Raw genomic sequence first — 19,678 nt, forward strand, 5'->3', positions numbered from 1 at the left:
AAGTGTTCACGTATTTACATTACAACAACCCAAGAATATCAGTCAAACTTGCTAACACACACTCATACAGGGTAAAACCAAACCCTATTCATTCACCAATCAGACCCGATCGTTTCTCTCCTCTCTCTCATCTCATTTGCGGCGTTCCGCTGTCACTCGCGTGACGTATAACAAGGCGGCAGACCTAAACACAGTCGTTTACTTGGTGGATCTGGAGCGGCAATTTTCACAAAAAAGAGAGGATAAACGAGTGTCATTGTGGAAAATCCTGGTGGCGACGGAGAAAGTGAAGATGCAACAACATTGGTTTCGAAAAAAGGCAAGGAAATTATTTACCTCAGGCTCCGGACGTTTCTAAATCGGAAGGCTGCAACCTCAGGAGGTCGCATGCTGGCTGTATACGTCATCAAGCCTGGTTCATTTGAGTTAACGGAGCATTACATTCGCAAGTCATTAACATACTTCAACAATTTATTATTAACTAAAAATATTAGTCATCTTTATAACGTTAATTGTTAATATTCTGAAATTAGACAGTCTTTATGATGCGCAGTTTAGAAATGCGACCTCCAGAGAGGCTGCAGCCTTCAGATTGAGAAACAGCCTCTTTGCGTTCCCCATTAGAAAGGGTTTTTCGCACGAGGGGAACATTGATACATGTCTGCGTTTCTCTCTGATGCCTCAAAATGTTGATCTTTTAGTCTTTTAAAGGTTTAACGCTAGTGTTTTTAAAGTTTTAAGGTTGGCCAGTTTGATAGTACAAAAAGCACAGGTGCAATTTAACAGCTAACAAATTTTAAATTATTCTAAATTTTAAGGGGTCTAAAATAAGAAAAAGAGACTTTTAAGAAACGTTATTATAACTGAAAGTCCTGTAGCACATTTTTTAGTTAAGTGCATAATAAATGTTTTTGTTAAAATAAAGAGAATCGGGTGAGAGAATCGGGATCTCATTTCCCATGGAAAAAATCGGGATTCACATTTTAGCTTGAATCGTGCAGCCCTAGTCCGAACCACGTCTTTCTCATTTCGGCCGTGTGCCGCGCATCCCCGCATGAGGTGACAAGACAAGATGTCTGCTAAGCAGGCTGTAATGCGTGCTGCCATGGTGGGATCATCTGGGTGAAATAAGAAGGTGATCTTAGGCAGTGGTATGAGAAGCCATGAGAAGGCACTTTTCCATTGCATAGTACCCCACGGTTTGGTTTGGGTCAGGTCGGGTCAGCTCAGCTCACCTCACTTTGGCTTGGTTAGCTTTTCCATCAAGTTCAGTAACACTTCGGAGTGGGAGGGATTATAGGTGTGTAATTATATTTGCGCTGCCTGTGCTGTGACATCATGTGAGAGCGTCGTTGTCCATTCCCATGCATTAATTTATTTCTCAGTCTGCTACAAAATGTAGACCATAGGGCTGTGCAAAAAATCGACTGCGATTATCATGCGCGTGTCATCCGTAAAGCCGGTTCCGTGATTGGAAGTAAATCGCCATCAGCTGCTTTCAGATGGAGCGGCATTTATTACACAGACCCGTAGTTCACCGAGAAGCTAGGCAAAATCACATAGATAATTGAAATCGATTATGAATTTTCCTCGATTTCCTCAAAATTTTCCTCGATTATGAACCCGATTTTGCCAATCTTCTCGGTGAACTACGGGTCTGTGTAATAAATGCTGCTCCATCGGAAAGCAGCTGATGGCGATTTAATACTAATCACCGAAGCGGCTTTACTGATGACACGCGCATGATAATCGCAGTTGATTTTTTGCACATCCCTAGTAGACCACCACAAATAGATGTTTGCACATCGCGTTTATCCCTACCTCTGTCTCACATGACAGTTTTTGTACAAACACACGTGGTGTCAGTCGACCCGCTCTAGTGAGCCTCATTTAAAGGCGCTCTAAGTGAATCTGTGAAACGTCACTTTTTGTTGATGTTTGAACTGTTTTCAAACAAGTGGAGGGTAGCTCCCTTCCGTGATTTCATGAACGCGCCCAACCCCCCCCCCCCAAATCCTTCTTGTCATTTATTGGCTGGAACACTTTGTTATGTTTCGTGGTGCTAGGTTTGACCACTGTGTTTTGGCCACTTTGTTTTTAATGCAGTTTGTGAAGCCTGGGCTGTCTACAGAGATCACGTTTTTTTTACAGTTTGATCAGCGGGCAGGCAGATAGTGAGGAGATGTTTGCTGTATGTAACAAAAAAATGTTTATGGTCTAAAATGCGTGAATTCGCTTAGAGCACCTTTAAGTTGCATTTAAGCAAATATGCTGACGTGCGAATTGTGAATGTGCTGCCACAAACTGCAAGTCTGGAAAAAAAAGTTTATGGTGTTTCTGATTCTCAACCTGTGGATGTTTTTAATCGTTAAAACGAAGTTTGGGAACTTACAGCAAAGTGCAGATGACAACAGGTTTACTCCAGACAGCGCAAGCTAGCACGAAGGTAAAGCTAACTTTTTACATTATAGCGATGGCGCTGGTATTGACGATTCTCTCATACCAATCGGTGCTCTACAGTGTTTTCGCGTCGTGTTTTGGTATCAGCTCGGGTCTCTTGGAACCCCAACCGAGGTAGTACTAAAAAAAGTATTGGGTAAAACGTACTGCACCCAGTGGAAAAGCTCACAAAAGTAAGCTAAACCAAACCGTGGGGTACTATGCAATGGAAAAGCGCCATATGATAGGTCCTAAATGTGTTGTGTAAATGGTGAAAAGAAGTGGACCAAGCACTGATCCCTGAGGGACCCCAGTGACCATCTGGTTAGCTGGGGACAGCATGCCCCTCCATGACACCATAAAGTTATAGCAGAGAGATAAGTTTACCTGTGATCCCTGCTTAAACACCTGTGCACACTCATGCAAACTAAAATGTAACTGACTTTAGCAAACAGTTAAATTGCAGTGTGAACGTACAGTATCATTGCTGTAATTTGCTTATGAATGATATGACATTTACGTGCTGTGGTTTTTCTGTGGTTAAGCAGGTTTGAGATCTTTCCTTGTCATATTGTGAATCTCTCTTAAGTTTCTTTAAAGCATGTCATTTAAATTTGAATGCAAAGAAAGTGTAGAGGTTTTACAAAGCATTTTGTTTTTCCACTTTCAAACATGTTGTGACATCAATGTTAATTTTGTGTATTACTTGTGTGTATGAATATGTGCTATGTGTTTTGCTTTAATTAAAAAAAATTGGGCTTTTAAAGTTTAATTTGGGAAATAGGCTAACCATGAAGTGAAAAATATTTAATGTATGGATGTATTTCTGTTATGTTATTAATACAGATATTTAGTAGTGCAGGCGGAGATCATTTGCATTGGAAACGGTGCAGCAGCCTGCAGGTTATCTCAGGTTCTCACACTGACTGAAGGATGTTTCTCTTCGAATCAACGGTTAAGGACTGCAGATATAGTGCTATAGTGCCCCTTAGTGGCTGATTTATCAATTCAATCTACCTCGCTATAATAATGGATTTAAATTAGCTATGTATAGCTCAGTGGTAGAGCATTGTGTTAGCAGTGCAAACACAGGGAACACATATACTGATAAAAAAAAATGTATACTTCACAATGCACTGCAAGTCGCTTTAAAAAGCAGTAAAAAAAATGAAAATCTTGTTGTATCTTTGAATTTGAGCCATTTTGATATTAGCACTTAACATGTGCTGTGGAGCTGAGATATGGGATTATTGCAGTGTCAGGGCAACAATAAGGTTAGCACATGTCAGTGTTGGGCAGTTTCGGTCTTGTGCTCAGTTGGCACAGTGGGCTTCTTTATGTGTTGCAGAATGAAAAATCGGTATTTGATTTATTGAATATTTAAAAAGATCCTTTTTTTCAAGTCCAAAAGCTCTTACATGCTTCTCTCATGTTGTTTTGTGTATGCTTTAGGTGTATGAGACCGTTGTCCTGTGTGTATGAAGACAAAGCCCTTGACAAGTTGAAGTGGACCAGAAGATGTTAAAGAAATGATAGCTGCACCGGAGTTACACACAGAGTTTCATTTCGCTCAGTGAGTTCACATTATTGAGTATAACCTAAGCTCTACTTCTTTAGGAAAAGTTTTAAACATGAATCTCTTTGTGTTCACAGGGACACTGACACACGGTTCTCATCAGACACTGATTTTGATGATCCCGATGGTCGAAATGCTGTTATTGGTAAAGGGAAGGTATGTGTTGACTCTTGCTTTTTTATCAAGCCACACCACTTTGCATGTCAACATATATTTATGCAATCCCAATCTGTCTTTTATTGAACCGTCAGAATTGTTATTGGGTGTCAGCACAATGTCAGTTGAATAATGAACTTCCTGTAATTGTTGATTACCATACTTCCACGTCAGAATTCCATATTTTGTGATTCAATCCCTTATTTATGACCTGTTCACTGTGACTATATTTCAGGCGAGGAAAGGTAAGAAGGGCCCTGGAGAGAAGGGCAAAGGAGTGGCGAAAGGAGCCGGGCGCATGAACGGACATCACCAGGAGAATGGCATGGAAAATGTCATGCTTTTCGAAGTGGTCAGGCTGGGCAAGAGTGCCATGCAGGTCAGTGTCTCTCTTGCTACTCATTAAATTCTCTAATGTGGGTTTGTGACTTCTGGAGAAGCTGGGTTTTGGCAAGGGGAATATGCAGACAGACTGCTGTGTACTCAAGCTGATTTTGACCTTTTCTGCGTTCTTTTTGCAGTCGGTCGTTGACGACTGGATCGAGGCCTATAAACACGATAGAGATGTTGCGCTCCTCGATTTGATCAATTTCTTCATCCAGTGCTCTGGCTGCAAAGGTTTAAATGTCGTTTCTCTTGGGGTCTGGTTTGAGCTCATAAATGGATAATAAAATTACAGGGCTGTGGATGTGATGAAAAATAAAAGCATTTCAATCTGTTGTTATCTTGTTATAAATGTTGTCTTCACTTATTTGAGTAGCTTTTTTGGATTATGTAGATTTATTCATCTTTTGCTGATTGTTTTGTTAATATGGAGTGATTGAAATCTTATTCTCTCCTAAATCTTGGGAATTTTTTGCAGGCATTATCACGAGTGAGATGTTTCGGAACATGCAGAACTCCGAGATCATCCGGAAGATGACTGAAGAGTTTGATGAGGTAAAACTTTGTACATGACATCTTCCATATGTGATCTACACAATTTTCACATTGTCTTTGCTCATAGAATCTTGTAGAGATGGCACTAACGTTTAATAACACATTTAGGTATGTCTAAAACTAACTATGACTGTTGTTATTTCAGGACAGTGGAGATTACCCGCTCACCATGGCCGGTCCACAGTGGAAGAAGTTCAAGTCTAGTTTTTGCGAGTTCATCGGTGTGCTGGTACGACAGTGTCAGTACAGCATCATCTATGACGAGTACATGATGGACACGGTCATCTCGCTACTCACCGGTCTCTCTGACTCTCAAGTCCGAGCTTTCAGACACACTAGCACACTGGCAGGTCAGAACCGGTCTACCAGTAGTATCTGTAACTTTTTTTTGTTAGTCTTGTTTTTAATATCTGATGATGTCCATGTAGCCATGAAGCTGATGACGGCCCTCGTGAATGTAGCATTGAACCTCAGCATCAACATGGACAACACTCAGCGGCAGTATGAGGCGGAGAGGAACAAGATGATCGGCAAGAGGGCCAACGACAGGCTAGAGCTTCTCCTTCAGAAACGCAAGGAGGTGAGCATCCTCTGAGATTCAGAGAGCGAGTGTAGAGACCAGAAACAATTATGGGCGCATGCTGTTAACTACTTGTTAAAGCCAGGCTGACAGAACAAAGTCTATCGTGGAGTGCTGATGCATATAAAATGTCTGTTTAACTTGAAGATGTTTTTAGTACTAGAGCAACTCGCTACGTTTCTTGCTATCGAAGCTGACGGGGCGGAGTTAAATGAATTTTTCGATTATTCAGGTCTCTTCCTTGTGGAGTCTCACGTCTGTTTGCGTGCGACTGCCAGGTCACGGCAGTGTTTGCTGCTTTTATTACAAAACAGCTACGCCCCCGCTGGCCAGAAGCCACAAAACAAGCAAACACTTTTAAACTGAACTGATTTTCTTTTACTACAAGCTGACTGTAAATGGAATAAGTCATTTAGAAAAAGGTCATGTTGAAAAAGGGTTTTTGTGTTATCAGGTCAGGCAGAGTTGTGAATGGCCGCAAGTGACAGTGCTGTGTTTAACTGGCACTGTAAATGAACTGAGTTATGTAATAACACGCCCTGCTGTGATGCCATCTGTGTTTGTGTGTGAGAGAGAAAGAGTAGAGCGAGAGATAGGGTTTACTAATGTCTTAAAACAATTGAATTAAACCATGTGGACAAACACATTAGTTGAGTTTTTGCAGATTAAATACAACTTAAGCCGAATCGGCAGCATCTGTGGCATGCTTTTTTTGCACTGGATTATTTTCAGTTCGTGCTTGGGTTTCACAGACAAAACCAAACTTGTACAAAAACATATTTACAATGGGAGTCTGAATGGTAATGCATACAACTATTGCCCAGTAGACTTCTATTGTGAAGTGCTAGAGTAGATGCATTTCATAACATGCGCTATTATGTTTTTATGACTTGTTTTCAATACACAGTGGGGCGGTTTCCCAGACAGGACTTAAAGCAACACCAAAGAGTTTTTTTTACCTTAAAATAACGCTTCCAAAACAGTTTCAGTCGTTCATCCACTCTAAACAGGGTGAACAGCACTTTCACATTCGCTTTGCAGCCCTCTATCGGCCAAAACCGCACTAAAGAAGTTTCCAAACGTCGGGTAGTGGTCCTGTAGTCCGAGTGAATACTACAAAAACTTGCTTTACGGCAGACCTACAATCCAATCAGAGCCAGCTATGCCTCAGTATTTATGACAGTGGGTAATGGACAATTACGCTTCTAACCTATAGGGGGAGCAAAGAGCCAAAACTCTTTGGTGTTGCTTTAAGTTTAGTCCAAAACTAAAATGCTAGTTTGAGCTGCCTTAACTAAACAGCTTGCACTTATATATTTAAAATGTATCAGTGCGTTGCTTTTAGTGCTGCCTCACGATTAGCATGACAAATCATTTGCAGAATAAAAGTTTTTGTTTATATTTATATATATAATTTATAATATATATAAATATTTATTATATAAATATATTAGTTTTCTTAAAATTATACATGTATGTGTGTATTTATATATACATAATTATTATACACAGTAAACACAAATATATTATGTAAACAAAAACTTTTATTTAAAATGCTTTTATTTTTTTCCTTTACAGTTACAAGAAAATCAGGATGAAATTGAAAACATGATGAACGCCATTTTCAAGGGTGTCTTTGTTCATCGATATCGGTATGCACTTACAAAAAGCTGACTTTATAACCGTACAACCTCCTCTTCAGTTACCAATCAAATAAATAACACAGATATAACCTAGTGGGATAAAACATAGGTGGATTAATAAACTACTTCTTATGTCTTCCTCAGCGATGCGATAGCAGAGATCCGGGCGATCTGCATTGAGGAGATTGGTGTGTGGATGAAAATGTACAGCGATGCTTTTCTTAATGACAGTTATCTTAAATATGTGGGCTGGACCATGCATGACAAGGTGAGGATTCAGTAATTTTCCCCCGTTGTTGTTTTCCTATGTGATTTATCCATGCCACATTCCTTAACCTGTAAATGTCTCTCTTTTTCTCAGCAAGGTGAGGTGCGTCTCAAGTGTCTGACGGCACTGCAGGGTCTGTACTATAACCGTGAGCTCAATGCCAAGCTGGAGCTCTTCACCAGCCGCTTCAAGGTGAGAGAACCATCTGGAGCACCTACTCATCCCAGAAATATGTCCTCGAAAGCAGTTTGTGAGCTTCCAAGTCAGTTGTTTTAAATGTCAGTATGGTGTTTTGTTCCTTTCAGGACCGCATTGTGTCCATGACGCTGGACAAGGAATATGACGTTGCAGTTCAAGCAATAAAACTGCTCACGTTGGTTTTACAGTACGTATTAAACAGACCCTAAACATGTTTCTGCTAAAAGTACCGCTAGCTATAGTTATCTATGCTAGCTAGACTATGCTCATGTGCTGCTGTTGTTGTCTATTACAGTAGCAGCGATGAAGTATTGACTGCAGAGGACTGTGAAAGTGTGTACCATCTAGTGTACTCGGCCCACCGACCTGTCGCTGTGGCAGCGGGAGAGTTTCTCTTTAAGAAGTGAGTGTTCATGTCTTTTTCCTATGAAGTTGGAAATTAACCCTTGCTGATGAATGCAAGCGTATGTCTAGATGGAGAAATTTAAGGAGTCTTTTAAATTCTTATTGAATTGGATAACTGGCCATTTTTTATTTCGTTGACAGACTGTTTAGTCATCGAGACCCAGAGGACGACAGCATGCCCAAGAGACGAGGCAGACAGAGTGTGAATGCCAATCTTATCAAAACCACTGTCTTTTTCTTCCTGGAAAGCGAGGTGAGCTACCGACAATGTTAATCCCCTCTGTTAATGCATGAGTATTAAATCAGAGCAGTTTTCTGCTAAAGGTAAAGTTTCTTTACCTTTCGACTTATTAAAGGATTTAAAGTGAAGTACATATTTTGTCAACACATTCTGAGTGAAGGCTGAGATTACCTAAAGTAAATTGATATGCTCTTTTCCTCAGCTTCACGAGCATGCTGCCTACCTAGTGGACAGCATGTGGGATTGTGCAGCAGAGATCTTGAAGGACTGGGAGTGCATGATCAGTCTACTTCTGGATGAGCCACTTCCTGGAGAGGAAGGTGTGAGCGCATCACAATTATAAAGATCTTCTCACGTGCAAAATATGTAGTAAAACGTGCATCTCGTTCACAAATGTGAAAGTTGTTTTTCTTTGCACCAGAAGGAATGAGTTATTTACTTGTGTGCATTGGTGTTTTCCAGCTCTGACAGACAGGCAGGAGACGGCTCTCATAGAGATCATGCTGTGCACCATCCGTCAGGCTGCAGAGTGCCATCCGCCAGTGGGCAGAGGCACGGGCAAGAGGGTAAGACCTCCCATCATACACACACACACACAGTGATGGGTCTGTAATGACACCGTTCCTAATTGTCACTGGATCTTATTTTAGGTTCTGACGGCAAAGGAGAAGAAAACTCAGCTTGATGACCGGACGAGGATGACAGAGATCTTTGCGATAGCACTGCCAGCTTTACTTGCAAAGGTGAAACACTGATCCTTACTAATTTACCATGACTTAATTTGCCTTTCTCTATGTTGTACTTTTTTTGTGTGTATATATAAATATAGTGCAATTTCTTTTTCAGTATTCTGTTGATGCCGAGAAATTGACAAACCTGCTCCAGCTTCCCCAGTTCTTTGATCTGGAGATCTACACCACAGGCCGTTTGGAAAAGGTCTGTACCACACCTCATTTAAAAAGCGTACACCTGTTGTGTGGTTTAGCATGTGAATGCTGTTTATTTGCAATAGAGCGATTGTGTAGAAAGTTGTTGTTTTCTATGGCAGCACCTGGATTCATTGTTAAGACAAATCAGAGAGATTGTGGAGAAGCACACAGACACGGATGTGCTGGAGGCCTGCTCCAAAACCTACCACTCGCTCTGCAACGAGGAGTTCACCATCTTTAATCGGGTGGATATCGCCCGCAGCCAGCTCCTGGATGAATTAGTGGACAAGTTTAACAGGCTTCTGGAGGACTTCCTGCAGGAGGTGAGAACAACAGACGGCACTGGGCGGAAGTTCTGCAAAACAAACAGAGCTGATTGAGCTTTTTTACTTTATATTTTGAATCACAAAACAGCATACAAACAGTATGATATTGGTTTTTAACATGTCCGTTTATCATATTCAAACAGCCTTGACAATTATTACATTTTAATTACATCAAACACATTATCAAAATAGTAAAGAAAAATACACCTAGTACAGGGACAGGACAGGATTAAAGATAAATAAATAAAGGGAGAAAAAATAGGGAATGGTGGAGAACAACACATGAAGAATGTGCTGATTGAGCTTTTTGAAGTCGACATGTGAAGATAGTTTTTCACATTCCTAGTTCATTGCACACTGATAATGAACTCAAAATAACTTTCTGTTGATGCCTTTGCAATATAGTAGAGCTCACAATGTTGCAGTTGCTTCATATCGCGCTTCTGTCCTTACAGGGTGAAGAAACAGATGAAGATGATGCTTACCAAGTTCTGTCCACACTGAAGAGGATCACTGCTTTCCACAAGTAAGTGTTTCAGTGTTGCCTTCTTATAGATGGTATAGGTTTCTAATGTACATGTGAGTGATGTCATTGACTTCTTGTTCTAACCCCACCTCCTCTTTTTATGCTACAGTGCTCATGACCTGTCTAAATGGGATATCTTTACCAGCAATTACAAGTTACTAAACACTGGTATTGAAAACGGTGACATGCCCGAGCAGGTATGTGGGATGTGCATATGAAGATTTCTTTAATGGGTCCCCAAAATGAAAATTCTGTCATTTTCTCACCCTCATGTTTTTATAAACCTGTATTAATTTCCTGAACACAAAAGAAGATATTTTGAGCATTGTTTGTGACCAACCGTTTTGAGCGCCATTGACTTCTATGGTAGTATTTTTTCCTACTATGGAAGTCAATGGTGCTTCTGTTTCCTGCTTCATTACAAATATCTTCCTTTGTGTTTATAGGTTTGTAACAACATGAGTTTGAGTAAATGATGACAGAATTTCAATTTTTGGGGCAGCTATTCCTTTAAAGGGATAGTTCGGCCAAAAACGATATTAAACCCATGATTTACTCACCCCCAAGCTGTCCGAGTTGCATATGTCCATCGTTTTTCAGACAAACACATTTTCGGATATTTTATAAAATGTTTTAGATCTTTCAGTTGATTAAATGTAATGTTACGGGGTCCAGCAATAGTCCACGACCTTCAAGTCCAAAAAAAGTGCGTCCATCCTTCACAAATTAAATCCAAACGGCTCCAGGATGATAAACAAAGGTCTTCTGAGGGTAATCCGCGCGGTGTTGTTGTAGAAATATCCATATTTAAAATGTTATTAACGTAATTTACTACCTTCCGGTAGCGCCGCCATCTTAGACTCAGGAGAGAGTATTAGCGTAGTGTACGCACTTTTCTTAGTGACGTATGACAAATTCGGAGGGCGGGGGGACAGTGCAGCAGCAGAGAAACTATGTACGCTGCATAAGCTCTCATCCTGAATGCGGATGATTCCATGATGGCGGCGTTACCGGAAGGAAGTTAGTTACGTTAATAACATTTTAAATATGGATATTTCTACAACAACACCGCACGGATTACCCACAGAAGACCTTTATTTATCATCCTGGATCCGTTTGGATTTAATTTGTGAAGGATGGATGCACTTTTTTGGACTTGAAGGTCGTGGACTAATGCTGGACCCCGTAACATTACATTTAATCAACAGAAAGATCTAAAATATTTTCTAAAATATCCGAAAATGTGTTTGTCTGAAAAACGATGGACATATGCAGCTCGGACAGCTTGGGGGTGAGTAAATCATGGGTTTAATATCGTTTTTGCCCGAACTATCCCTTTAAGTGGATATGTGCCACTAACAGCAACACGCAGAATTATTATTCGCTCGTTATTGGTAACAAATATTAGGTTATGAGTTTGGGGCGCAAAACTATCTTAAGCCCAGAGTATGATCTGTTTTTTTATGTTTACGCATACGTACGCGCAGCCATGCAAAACCGTTTATTTGATTGGTACGTGTACACAGACATTTGACGCATTAGCACTGCAAAAAAATGCATTCTCTGGTAGGCACATGCGCAATGTAAAATGTATGCAGGGTTGCAAAAATCTGGCAGTGTGCGTACAGTACGCGTGCACTCTCTGATGACGAAAATTGCATCACATGCACTAGTATCGTGTATCGACGATCGTTGATATCGCTGATAGCAGGCTTTCATGACGATAGTTGGCTTTTAATTCGCATGGATTCCTTTTCGCACACACGTGGACTCAATGCGCGCATCTCGGACCTGAATGCGCGTGGCATGGACTCCGCCTACCACCTGAACTTGTAATACGTGCAGCTCTGACATTTTCTTGCACTAGAGAGGATGTTAGGCACGCAGAGGGTTAAAACCAGCGAATTTGTTGAGTTTGTCCACCAATCAAGTGACTTGTCATAAATAAGTAAAAATTAACAAATAAATAAATGAGTAAACTACTGCCCCGCCCCCCGATACTATCTTGTATCGGTGATCTCACAGACTGACGATAGGACGATCTCAAAATGGGGCATATCGACCAACACTAACACGCACTGTACGTGGACCCTTTTGTATGCGTAAGAAGTTGACCATACTTTGGCTTTTAGTGTCGAATCAATTAATCAAAGGTGGAGTGTTTTTAAACTTGTTTAAATGCAGACATTGTTTCAAAGTTTTGTTTGGATTCTTGCAGCGAGTGGCACAGAAATTACTTCTTTAACTTTACCAAATTGTTTTTACGTTAATGTTTGCTGTTCTTGTTTAATAACATTACCCATCTGTTTCAGATTGTCATCCACGCTCTGCAATGCACACATTACGTCATTCTCTGGCACTTAGCGAAGGTCTCCGAGGGGACTTCTAAAAAGGTAGCTCCCTTGTTCACCTGTATCTTCCATTTGTATCTCTTCGTTTTTTCTATTTGCTGTGGTTTGTTGAATGTCAACAAGGCATTTGTTCTCTATAGGAGGATATGTTGACTTTGAGGAAGCAAATGAGGGCATTTTGTCTCATGTGCCTGCGTTACCTAACAAGCGTCAACACTGCCGTCAAAGAACAGGTCTGTATCGCCGAAGCCAGCCTTAAACTGCAAACTGCATTTCTGAAACCGGCCATACCTGACTGTGTGTTCTTTCACAGGCCTTTACCATCCTCTGTGATCTGCTGATGATCTTCAGTCATCAGATAATGGCAGGTGGTAGAGAAGCCCTAGAGCCCCTAGTGTACACACCCGATGCGTCTCTGCAGTCCGAGCTTCTCAGTTTCATTCTGGACCACGTATTTATTGACCAGGATGAAGACAACAACAGCACAGGTGGTCTATCACTGCTAATCACTTTTAGTCGGTGCTAACAGGCTTTATTGAATGGATTTGATTCCCATGGCTGTTTAATGTTGAATGGGAACGCAAAGGCAATTTGATTGAAGTGTTTAATTGATTTAAAAAGATTGAAGCTTATAGCACCACTTAATTGTGTTGAAATTGGTTGAGAGGTTTAAAATGAGAGTTGTTTGGACGTAACAGCTTGTAGTTGCCTAATGTGCTGTAAAGCAGTGTTTCAAAGTAACCACTAGAGGTCAGAGGTGTGCTCTTTTAATGCCAGCCAGTTATTATTGAGAACGTTTTCAACTATAAAAGTAAAATGAAAGTAAAAGCTTACACTGGATTAACTCAAACTAAAGTAAAATGCATTTTCAAGACTTTTGAAAATTTGATTAAAACATTTTTTTTTGTTATTTGTTTTAAATCTGTAACTTTTTGGAAGCTTGACAAAGCCACTAGACAGTGACATTTAAAGGGATAGTACACCCAAAAATGAAAATTCTGTTATTGTTTACTCACCTTTTTAATTTTTTAGTTCTGCTGAACACAAAGGAAGATATTTTGAGTAGGGCTGTCAAAAGATTAATTGCTTAAGTTTTGTGTTGCATAATATATATGTGTGTGTGTGTGTGTGTGTGTGTGTGTGTGTGTGTGTGTGTGTGTGTGTGTGTGTGTGTGTGTGTGATTATTATGTATATAAACACATACAAGTATAAACTTAAGTAATTGTTTTATTTGTATATATATATTTTTATGTGTATATATAGTATAAAATATTAAATTAATATATATATATTATTTATTTATTTATTTATTCATTTATTTATTTTTTGCAAAAACAAATGATTATGTGATTAATTGCAATTAAGACAGCCCTAATTTTTAGAAACATTAGTAACCAAACTGTTTTTCAGCACCATTGACTTCCATAGTACTAGAAGTCAATTGTGTTTCTGTTTTCTGCTTCATTATTCAGACAGAATTTCATTTTTGTGTGAACTATCCCTTTAACAGTGTTAAAGAGAAACATTAAATATATATATTGTTGTTAAAGGAAAACACCACAGTTTTTTAATATTTTACTATGTTCTTACCTCAAATAAGTACATACCTATCTTTATTCAATGCATGTACTTAATATTTGTACAGCGTGTCATGAGTGTGTTAGCATTTAGCTTAGCCCCATTAATTCCTTAGGATCCAAACAGGCATGAATTTAGAAGCCACCAAACACTTCCATGTTTTCTCTATTTAAAGACTGTTACATGAGTAGTTACACGAGTAAGTATGGTTGCATAGTAAAATATTTAAAAAACTGTGGTGTTTTCCTTTAAAACATATGACATTGTTCATAGAAATTTAATTTAGCAGTTGTAAACTGTTAAGATTGAACTAAATATACAGAAAACTAGAAAACACAGTTAAAACTGACAGAGTCACTGCTTTAAAGTAAAAACTGAATGTTAAAGTGTAATATCCCTTTCTGTATTATTTAACTAACTTTCTTTTTGGTTTGTTATTGAGCAGATGGACAGCAGGATGATGAAGCAGGAAAAATCGAAGCTTTGCACAAGAGGCGAAACCTTTTGGCGGCGTACTGCAAACTCATTATTTACAATGTGGTTGAGATGAACACTGGTGCAGATATATTTAAGCAGTATATGAGGGTAAGCATCTTCATTCTTGAACTCTTCTTAGGGTTTCTAATGTATAAGCATCCACAGATCTCTCTGAAAAGATCATTTTGTTTTCTTTTCTAGTATTACAATGACTATGGTGATATCATCAAGGAAACAATGAGTAAGACGAGACAGATCGACAAAATCCAGTGTGCCAAGACCCTCATTTTGAGCTTACAGCAGGTCAGTTTTAATACATTGTAAAGTTTGCATAAGATTTCTCTTTTCTCATCTGTGTTCTGTCAGCTTGCCAACTATCTTGCATGAAAACAATAAATATCCATCTTTTTCTTTTGGTGTGTGTAGCTATTCAATGAAATGCTATCAGATCTGGGTCCCAGCTTTGACCGTTCAGCCTCGGCTTTTTGTGGCATTAAAGAGCTCGCTCGCCGTTTCTCTCTGACCTTCGGCCTGGATCAGGTCAAGACCAGAGAGGCCATCGCCATGTTACACAAGTAAGTCACTTTATGCTTAGAAAAACTGGTTGTATGTGGTATTACACAGTGTGCTTATTTAACACATTTCTCTGTGTCTTAAGGGATGGTATCGAGTTTGCCTTTAAAGAGCCGAATCCTCAAGGTGAGGGATATCCTCCCCTCAACCTGGCATTTTTGGACATTCTCAGCGAGTTCTCATCCAAACTCATGCGTCAGGACAAGCGGACCGTGTAAGCAACCATTTAATAGTTTTTCCTATTTTTTTTATATTTTTGAATGCCTATATCCACAATATAAGTGTCCTAACCTACTTAACTGCAGTAAATAGTATTTTAAGGCATAATATGTATGGTGGATACAATTTTAATACCCGTGAGGTTATACTTAAAGCATATTCTCCTGTAAATATCTCCATGTGAGTTTGCTTTATGTAATTCTGGTTCTCTCTCCCCTCTTTGTGTAAAGGCACATGTATTTGGAGCGCTTCATGACATTTCAGATGGCCCTGCAGAGGGAGGACTGCTGGCTGCCGCTCATCTCCTATAGGAACTCACTGCAGGCAGGGGGTGATGATGACACCATGTCCGTGATCAGTGGCATCAGCAGTCGCAGCTCCTCTGTCAGGAGCAAAAAGGCTAAGCCTGCCACTAGCAAGAGAAAAGTACCTGAAGGTAATAATTATCACTTTTACAATGAATATTGTTATTGAAACCATTTGAGTAACAAACCTCGACCACCAACCAATCAGAATCAAGCTGCTGTATAAAGTTTGGTTTCGCCCACCAATGCTTATTTTGTGGCTTTGGCTGATCTCTTTGCGTTTCTGTTCTTGCCGTCCTGACACAGAGGAGAGCAGCAGTAGCAGCACTGAGATGTGGATGAACCGTGAGCAGAGCATGCAGACGCCGGTCATGATGCCATCACCTCACCTCACGTCCACCATCATGAGAGAACCCAAACGCCTGCGGCACGAAGAGAGCTACATGGGTGTGTACACCATGACTCCTGATCAGCAGCAGCAGCATTCGCACCCTCCCACTCCACAGCCACAACATCACCAGACACCCATGGACTACAAGTAAGCGGATCAATATTCCAGTGAGCTGGTAAGCTTGTGGTTTGGTAAGAATTGAAGGGATCTAGTGAGGTTTGGTGTTATTGTTTTACAGCACACAAGTCACTTGGATGCTAGCACAGAGACAGCAGCAAGAGGAGGTGGCCAGGCAGCATCAGGAGAGAGTTATGAACTACGCCAAATTAAGGACCAACCTTCAGCATGCCATGTAAGAGAGCCCAGTTAAAATGTAGCCTTTTTCTTCTTAGTATTTTTTTAATAACAATTGATGAATTAATTTGTGTTGAATCACATTATCAAAAATTAGCTATTTTCTAAAATAATTATAAAGGAAACTGCATTTCTCAGTTTGAAGAAATACTTAGCATTTAATATACACACAACACAGCATTGTGTCATTGTTTACGATTGCATAACCACCGTGTTTGCTTGCAGTCGACGAGGGACGGGCCTAATGGAAGATGATGAAGAGCCCATTGTGGAAGATGTCATGATGTCATCAGAAGGCCGGATCGAGGATCTCAATGAAGGGATGGACTTTGACACCATGGATATTGATCTGGTAATTGACTTATGGCATTTAACTATAGCTATACTTATGTATATTAAACATAATACTCAACTTATCTCCTTTTTTGAATCTCGTAGCCCCCATCGAAGAATCGACGAGAGCGATCAGAACTGAAGCCCGACTTTTTCGACCCATCCTCCATTATGGATGAGTCTGTAAGAAGCACTCATTTCCTGGGTTATGATGCTTTTCAGCGGTAATAGGGACTCGTTCACTCCACCTATAAGGAGGTGAAAGAGAGACCACCACTAGATGGCACTAGCAGGAGTGATTTCACATAGTTGAATTGCCCTTGTGCTAAAGAAAATAGAAAGAGAGAGAGAGAGAGAGAGAGGGAGAGCATAATACTTCTAATCAGACCCATCTGGACTGATGATTAAATTTAAACATCTTATAAGTAACCTTAAACACTGAACTGAATTTGAACATTTTCTCTTGTAGGTCCTGGGAGTGCCCATGTTTTAAGATTAGAATTGGAGGAGTGTGAAGAGAAGAGACATTTTGTGTGAATTCAGATTGATTCTCTAAAGAGAATTAAATTCAATGGAGCGATTGGCATCCAAATCGGCTTTTACCATTGACACTTGCTAAAACAGAAAGGAAAACGGAGCAATTCAAAGTCTTTGGGCTTTCCATGATGGGTAGATACTGAACAGCATGAAATCTCTGACTGTCCTTAGCCATACAAGAGTATGTTATATAAATAACTGCGAAATAATTATATATATGTATATTTATATATGCATAATTATTTCACAGCTTAACGTCATTATGTTTGAAGAAACATATGTGAGATCTCTTAGAGTTGTGGTATTTCTTGAAACTGGGGTGAATGCATCTTTTTTAACTTAAAGACAACTTTGTTATGTATAGCCCTTTTGTAATAGTGAGTAATCTGGTGTAAAGTAGTAATTTATAAGCAGGTTTTTGCTCATCATAGTGAGTATTGATATATTTTATTCTTCTTATCTAATATGTGAAATGGAGGAGAACCTCCATGTCTTTATATTTAGTATTTAGTTTCCCTTTCGTCCTATCTTAAAAATCATGACATACAATATAAAGCTTAAACACACTGAGCCAGATTTGTTAGTGCACGTGGTGCATGTGTAAAGATTTGGGTGATTTTAGCGACATGATCAGTGATTGGTGTATGCTAAATACTTTAACCATTCAGTGTCCCTGTTGCTTTTGTTGCACCATCAAAATCATTGTTCGTGCCAACTGCTCTAGTAAATCCAGGCACTTAGGCTCCCAGTCACTCTGTGGAGATGCACAGAAAGACTTTAATTCTTCCACTGAGTCACAAGGCCTATCCAAAGAATATCTGCTCGCTTGACCCCTCTAAAATCTTATGATCAAGAAGAAATCTCTCCAGTAGTGCCATTGTGTTGTGTCTGATAAAACCAGAAGTTAGCGTAGTATGTCTGATGGAGATTTTCTTCTCCTGAATTAGAGCTATGTAGACATCTACATTTAAACAAAGTTATATATAAATATATAAATTGGTGCTGATTTTATAACTGTGCTTTTAGGTTTTTTTTAAACTCCAAGTAAGAGTTGAAAGGTTTTGGAAATGTATAACATCATGTCTAAAGATGAAAGTGTGTAGCCATGCAGCAAGTAAAGTTTTTAAATATTTTATATTTTTCCCTCTTTTATTGTGTGCATTGTTTGGATTTTTTCAGTCTTGAAAGTTTTTTGTTTTCGCCTTATTCCTTGTTGTAAATTAGTTTGGTTTAAATTCATGGACAGAATTATTTCCCAATATGAAATATTCAATATGTAACACAACATAACATCCTAAGAGATCATAAATGTTACAGCATTGAATTTGGCAGCTTTGTGAAGCTTAACTAATACATTAATTTATATTACAGACATGTACATTTGTCTGGGGTTTCATTTTTAATCATTCCTTGTCTTGGCCTTAAAACATTTTGTTTTTTAAATGAGAAACAAAAGGTGGTTGTCCAACAGAAATCTTCCATGTTTAAAAGTGTATGTGAGGTACATTGGAAAGGTATCAGAAAAGGAAGAATATATTCTGAAATGGCATGAGTGTAATTATTTAAAAGAAGGTGTGCAGACAGATTTTGCAAGTAAATGCCTTCGGGCCAAAACTGTCTTCTGTTCCTCACCACTACATTAAAACTGCTGAATAGATTGTGTAAATATACATGCATTTAAACGTAAAGCTTAATTTTCTAGTGCTTTTTCTGTTAACATTTAAGCATATTATCACCTTTCCCTGCTCAGAGATATAAACTCATGCATAACCGTTTCCTGTCCTCTGTTATCCACTGTAATGTTTCTGATTTGTATCTGTCTGGAGACAGTAAGTTTTTAAATAAAAGTAAACAAATCATTTTTGTGTTGTGTTACTTGAATTGCAAATGTATATTCTAACAAAATAATCATATTTGAATGGAAACATTAATCTGTTGTGATAGACCATTTCCAGGACTGTTCTAAGTTATTTTAATATTTCGTTGGTTTAACTGATTTGTGTAAAGCCTTTAAAGGAAGATGTAGATAATTACATAAGCACAAAACGATATACATTTATGATATTAGGATGATGAGTTTCTTTGTCTAAATTAATTCGAGCAGCACCTTAGGACATACAAGTCTCGCGGTAGTTTGATGTCATACCCCGACCGGTCTGCCCAACGACGCGTGAAGGACAGCTGCGCTGCATAGGAGGATACGAAATAAGAACAACCGGGTCAAAACAATGGACAAGTAACAAATAATGATAAATAACAACAAAAGGAATTACAAACAGATACAGCCTTTTTGTTCTCAGACATTTTTATTGAAATAAAAAATTTTTTAAACC

The 19,678-nt window shown here is 39.2% G+C and overlaps 1 protein-coding gene across 3 annotated transcripts in view; it reads left to right on the forward strand.

Moving 5' to 3' along the window:
* The window catches only part of stag2b (STAG2 cohesin complex component b), a 25,370-nt gene extending 6,166 nt beyond the window's left edge, over window positions 1-19,204 (forward strand). Inside the window, exons 2-34 of one of the 3 annotated variants that reach the window (XM_073812234.1) lie at window positions 3,892-4,012; window positions 4,093-4,171; window positions 4,407-4,550; window positions 4,693-4,789; window positions 5,034-5,110; window positions 5,256-5,460; window positions 5,539-5,690; window positions 7,269-7,342; window positions 7,478-7,601; window positions 7,695-7,793; window positions 7,907-7,986; window positions 8,095-8,202; window positions 8,346-8,457; window positions 8,648-8,765; window positions 8,908-9,011; window positions 9,096-9,188; window positions 9,292-9,381; window positions 9,494-9,697; window positions 10,156-10,226; window positions 10,336-10,423; window positions 12,539-12,619; window positions 12,718-12,810; window positions 12,891-13,065; window positions 14,602-14,741; window positions 14,835-14,936; window positions 15,060-15,208; window positions 15,292-15,420; window positions 15,656-15,861; window positions 16,037-16,268; window positions 16,360-16,473; window positions 16,701-16,827; window positions 16,914-17,066; window positions 17,278-19,204. In XM_073812234.1, the coding sequence (XP_073668335.1) occupies window positions 3,969-4,012; window positions 4,093-4,171; window positions 4,407-4,550; window positions 4,693-4,789; window positions 5,034-5,110; window positions 5,256-5,460; window positions 5,539-5,690; window positions 7,269-7,342; window positions 7,478-7,601; window positions 7,695-7,793; window positions 7,907-7,986; window positions 8,095-8,202; window positions 8,346-8,457; window positions 8,648-8,765; window positions 8,908-9,011; window positions 9,096-9,188; window positions 9,292-9,381; window positions 9,494-9,697; window positions 10,156-10,226; window positions 10,336-10,423; window positions 12,539-12,619; window positions 12,718-12,810; window positions 12,891-13,065; window positions 14,602-14,741; window positions 14,835-14,936; window positions 15,060-15,208; window positions 15,292-15,420; window positions 15,656-15,861; window positions 16,037-16,268; window positions 16,360-16,473; window positions 16,701-16,827; window positions 16,914-17,036 (3,834 nt within the window). In that variant the 5' untranslated portion in view covers window positions 3,892-3,968 and the 3' untranslated portion in view covers window positions 17,037-17,066; window positions 17,278-19,204. Of the gene's footprint in view, window positions 1-3,891; window positions 4,013-4,092; window positions 4,172-4,406; window positions 4,551-4,692; window positions 4,790-5,033; window positions 5,111-5,255; window positions 5,461-5,538; window positions 5,691-7,268; window positions 7,343-7,477; window positions 7,602-7,694; window positions 7,794-7,906; window positions 7,987-8,094; window positions 8,203-8,345; window positions 8,458-8,647; window positions 8,766-8,907; window positions 9,012-9,095; window positions 9,189-9,291; window positions 9,382-9,493; window positions 9,698-10,155; window positions 10,227-10,335; window positions 10,424-12,538; window positions 12,620-12,717; window positions 12,811-12,890; window positions 13,066-14,601; window positions 14,742-14,834; window positions 14,937-15,059; window positions 15,209-15,291; window positions 15,421-15,655; window positions 15,862-16,036; window positions 16,269-16,359; window positions 16,474-16,700; window positions 16,828-16,913 lie in introns of all 3 variants that reach the window. The other 2 variants (XM_065266682.2, XM_065266681.2) reach the window with 2 other exon arrangements.
* The last annotated feature ends 474 nt before the right edge of the window (window positions 19,205-19,678 follow it).

This window comes from Paramisgurnus dabryanus, chromosome 16 (genome assembly GCF_030506205.2).
Source record: "Paramisgurnus dabryanus chromosome 16, PD_genome_1.1, whole genome shotgun sequence".
In the NCBI taxonomy this organism is placed as follows: domain Eukaryota; kingdom Metazoa; phylum Chordata; class Actinopteri; order Cypriniformes; family Cobitidae; genus Paramisgurnus; species Paramisgurnus dabryanus.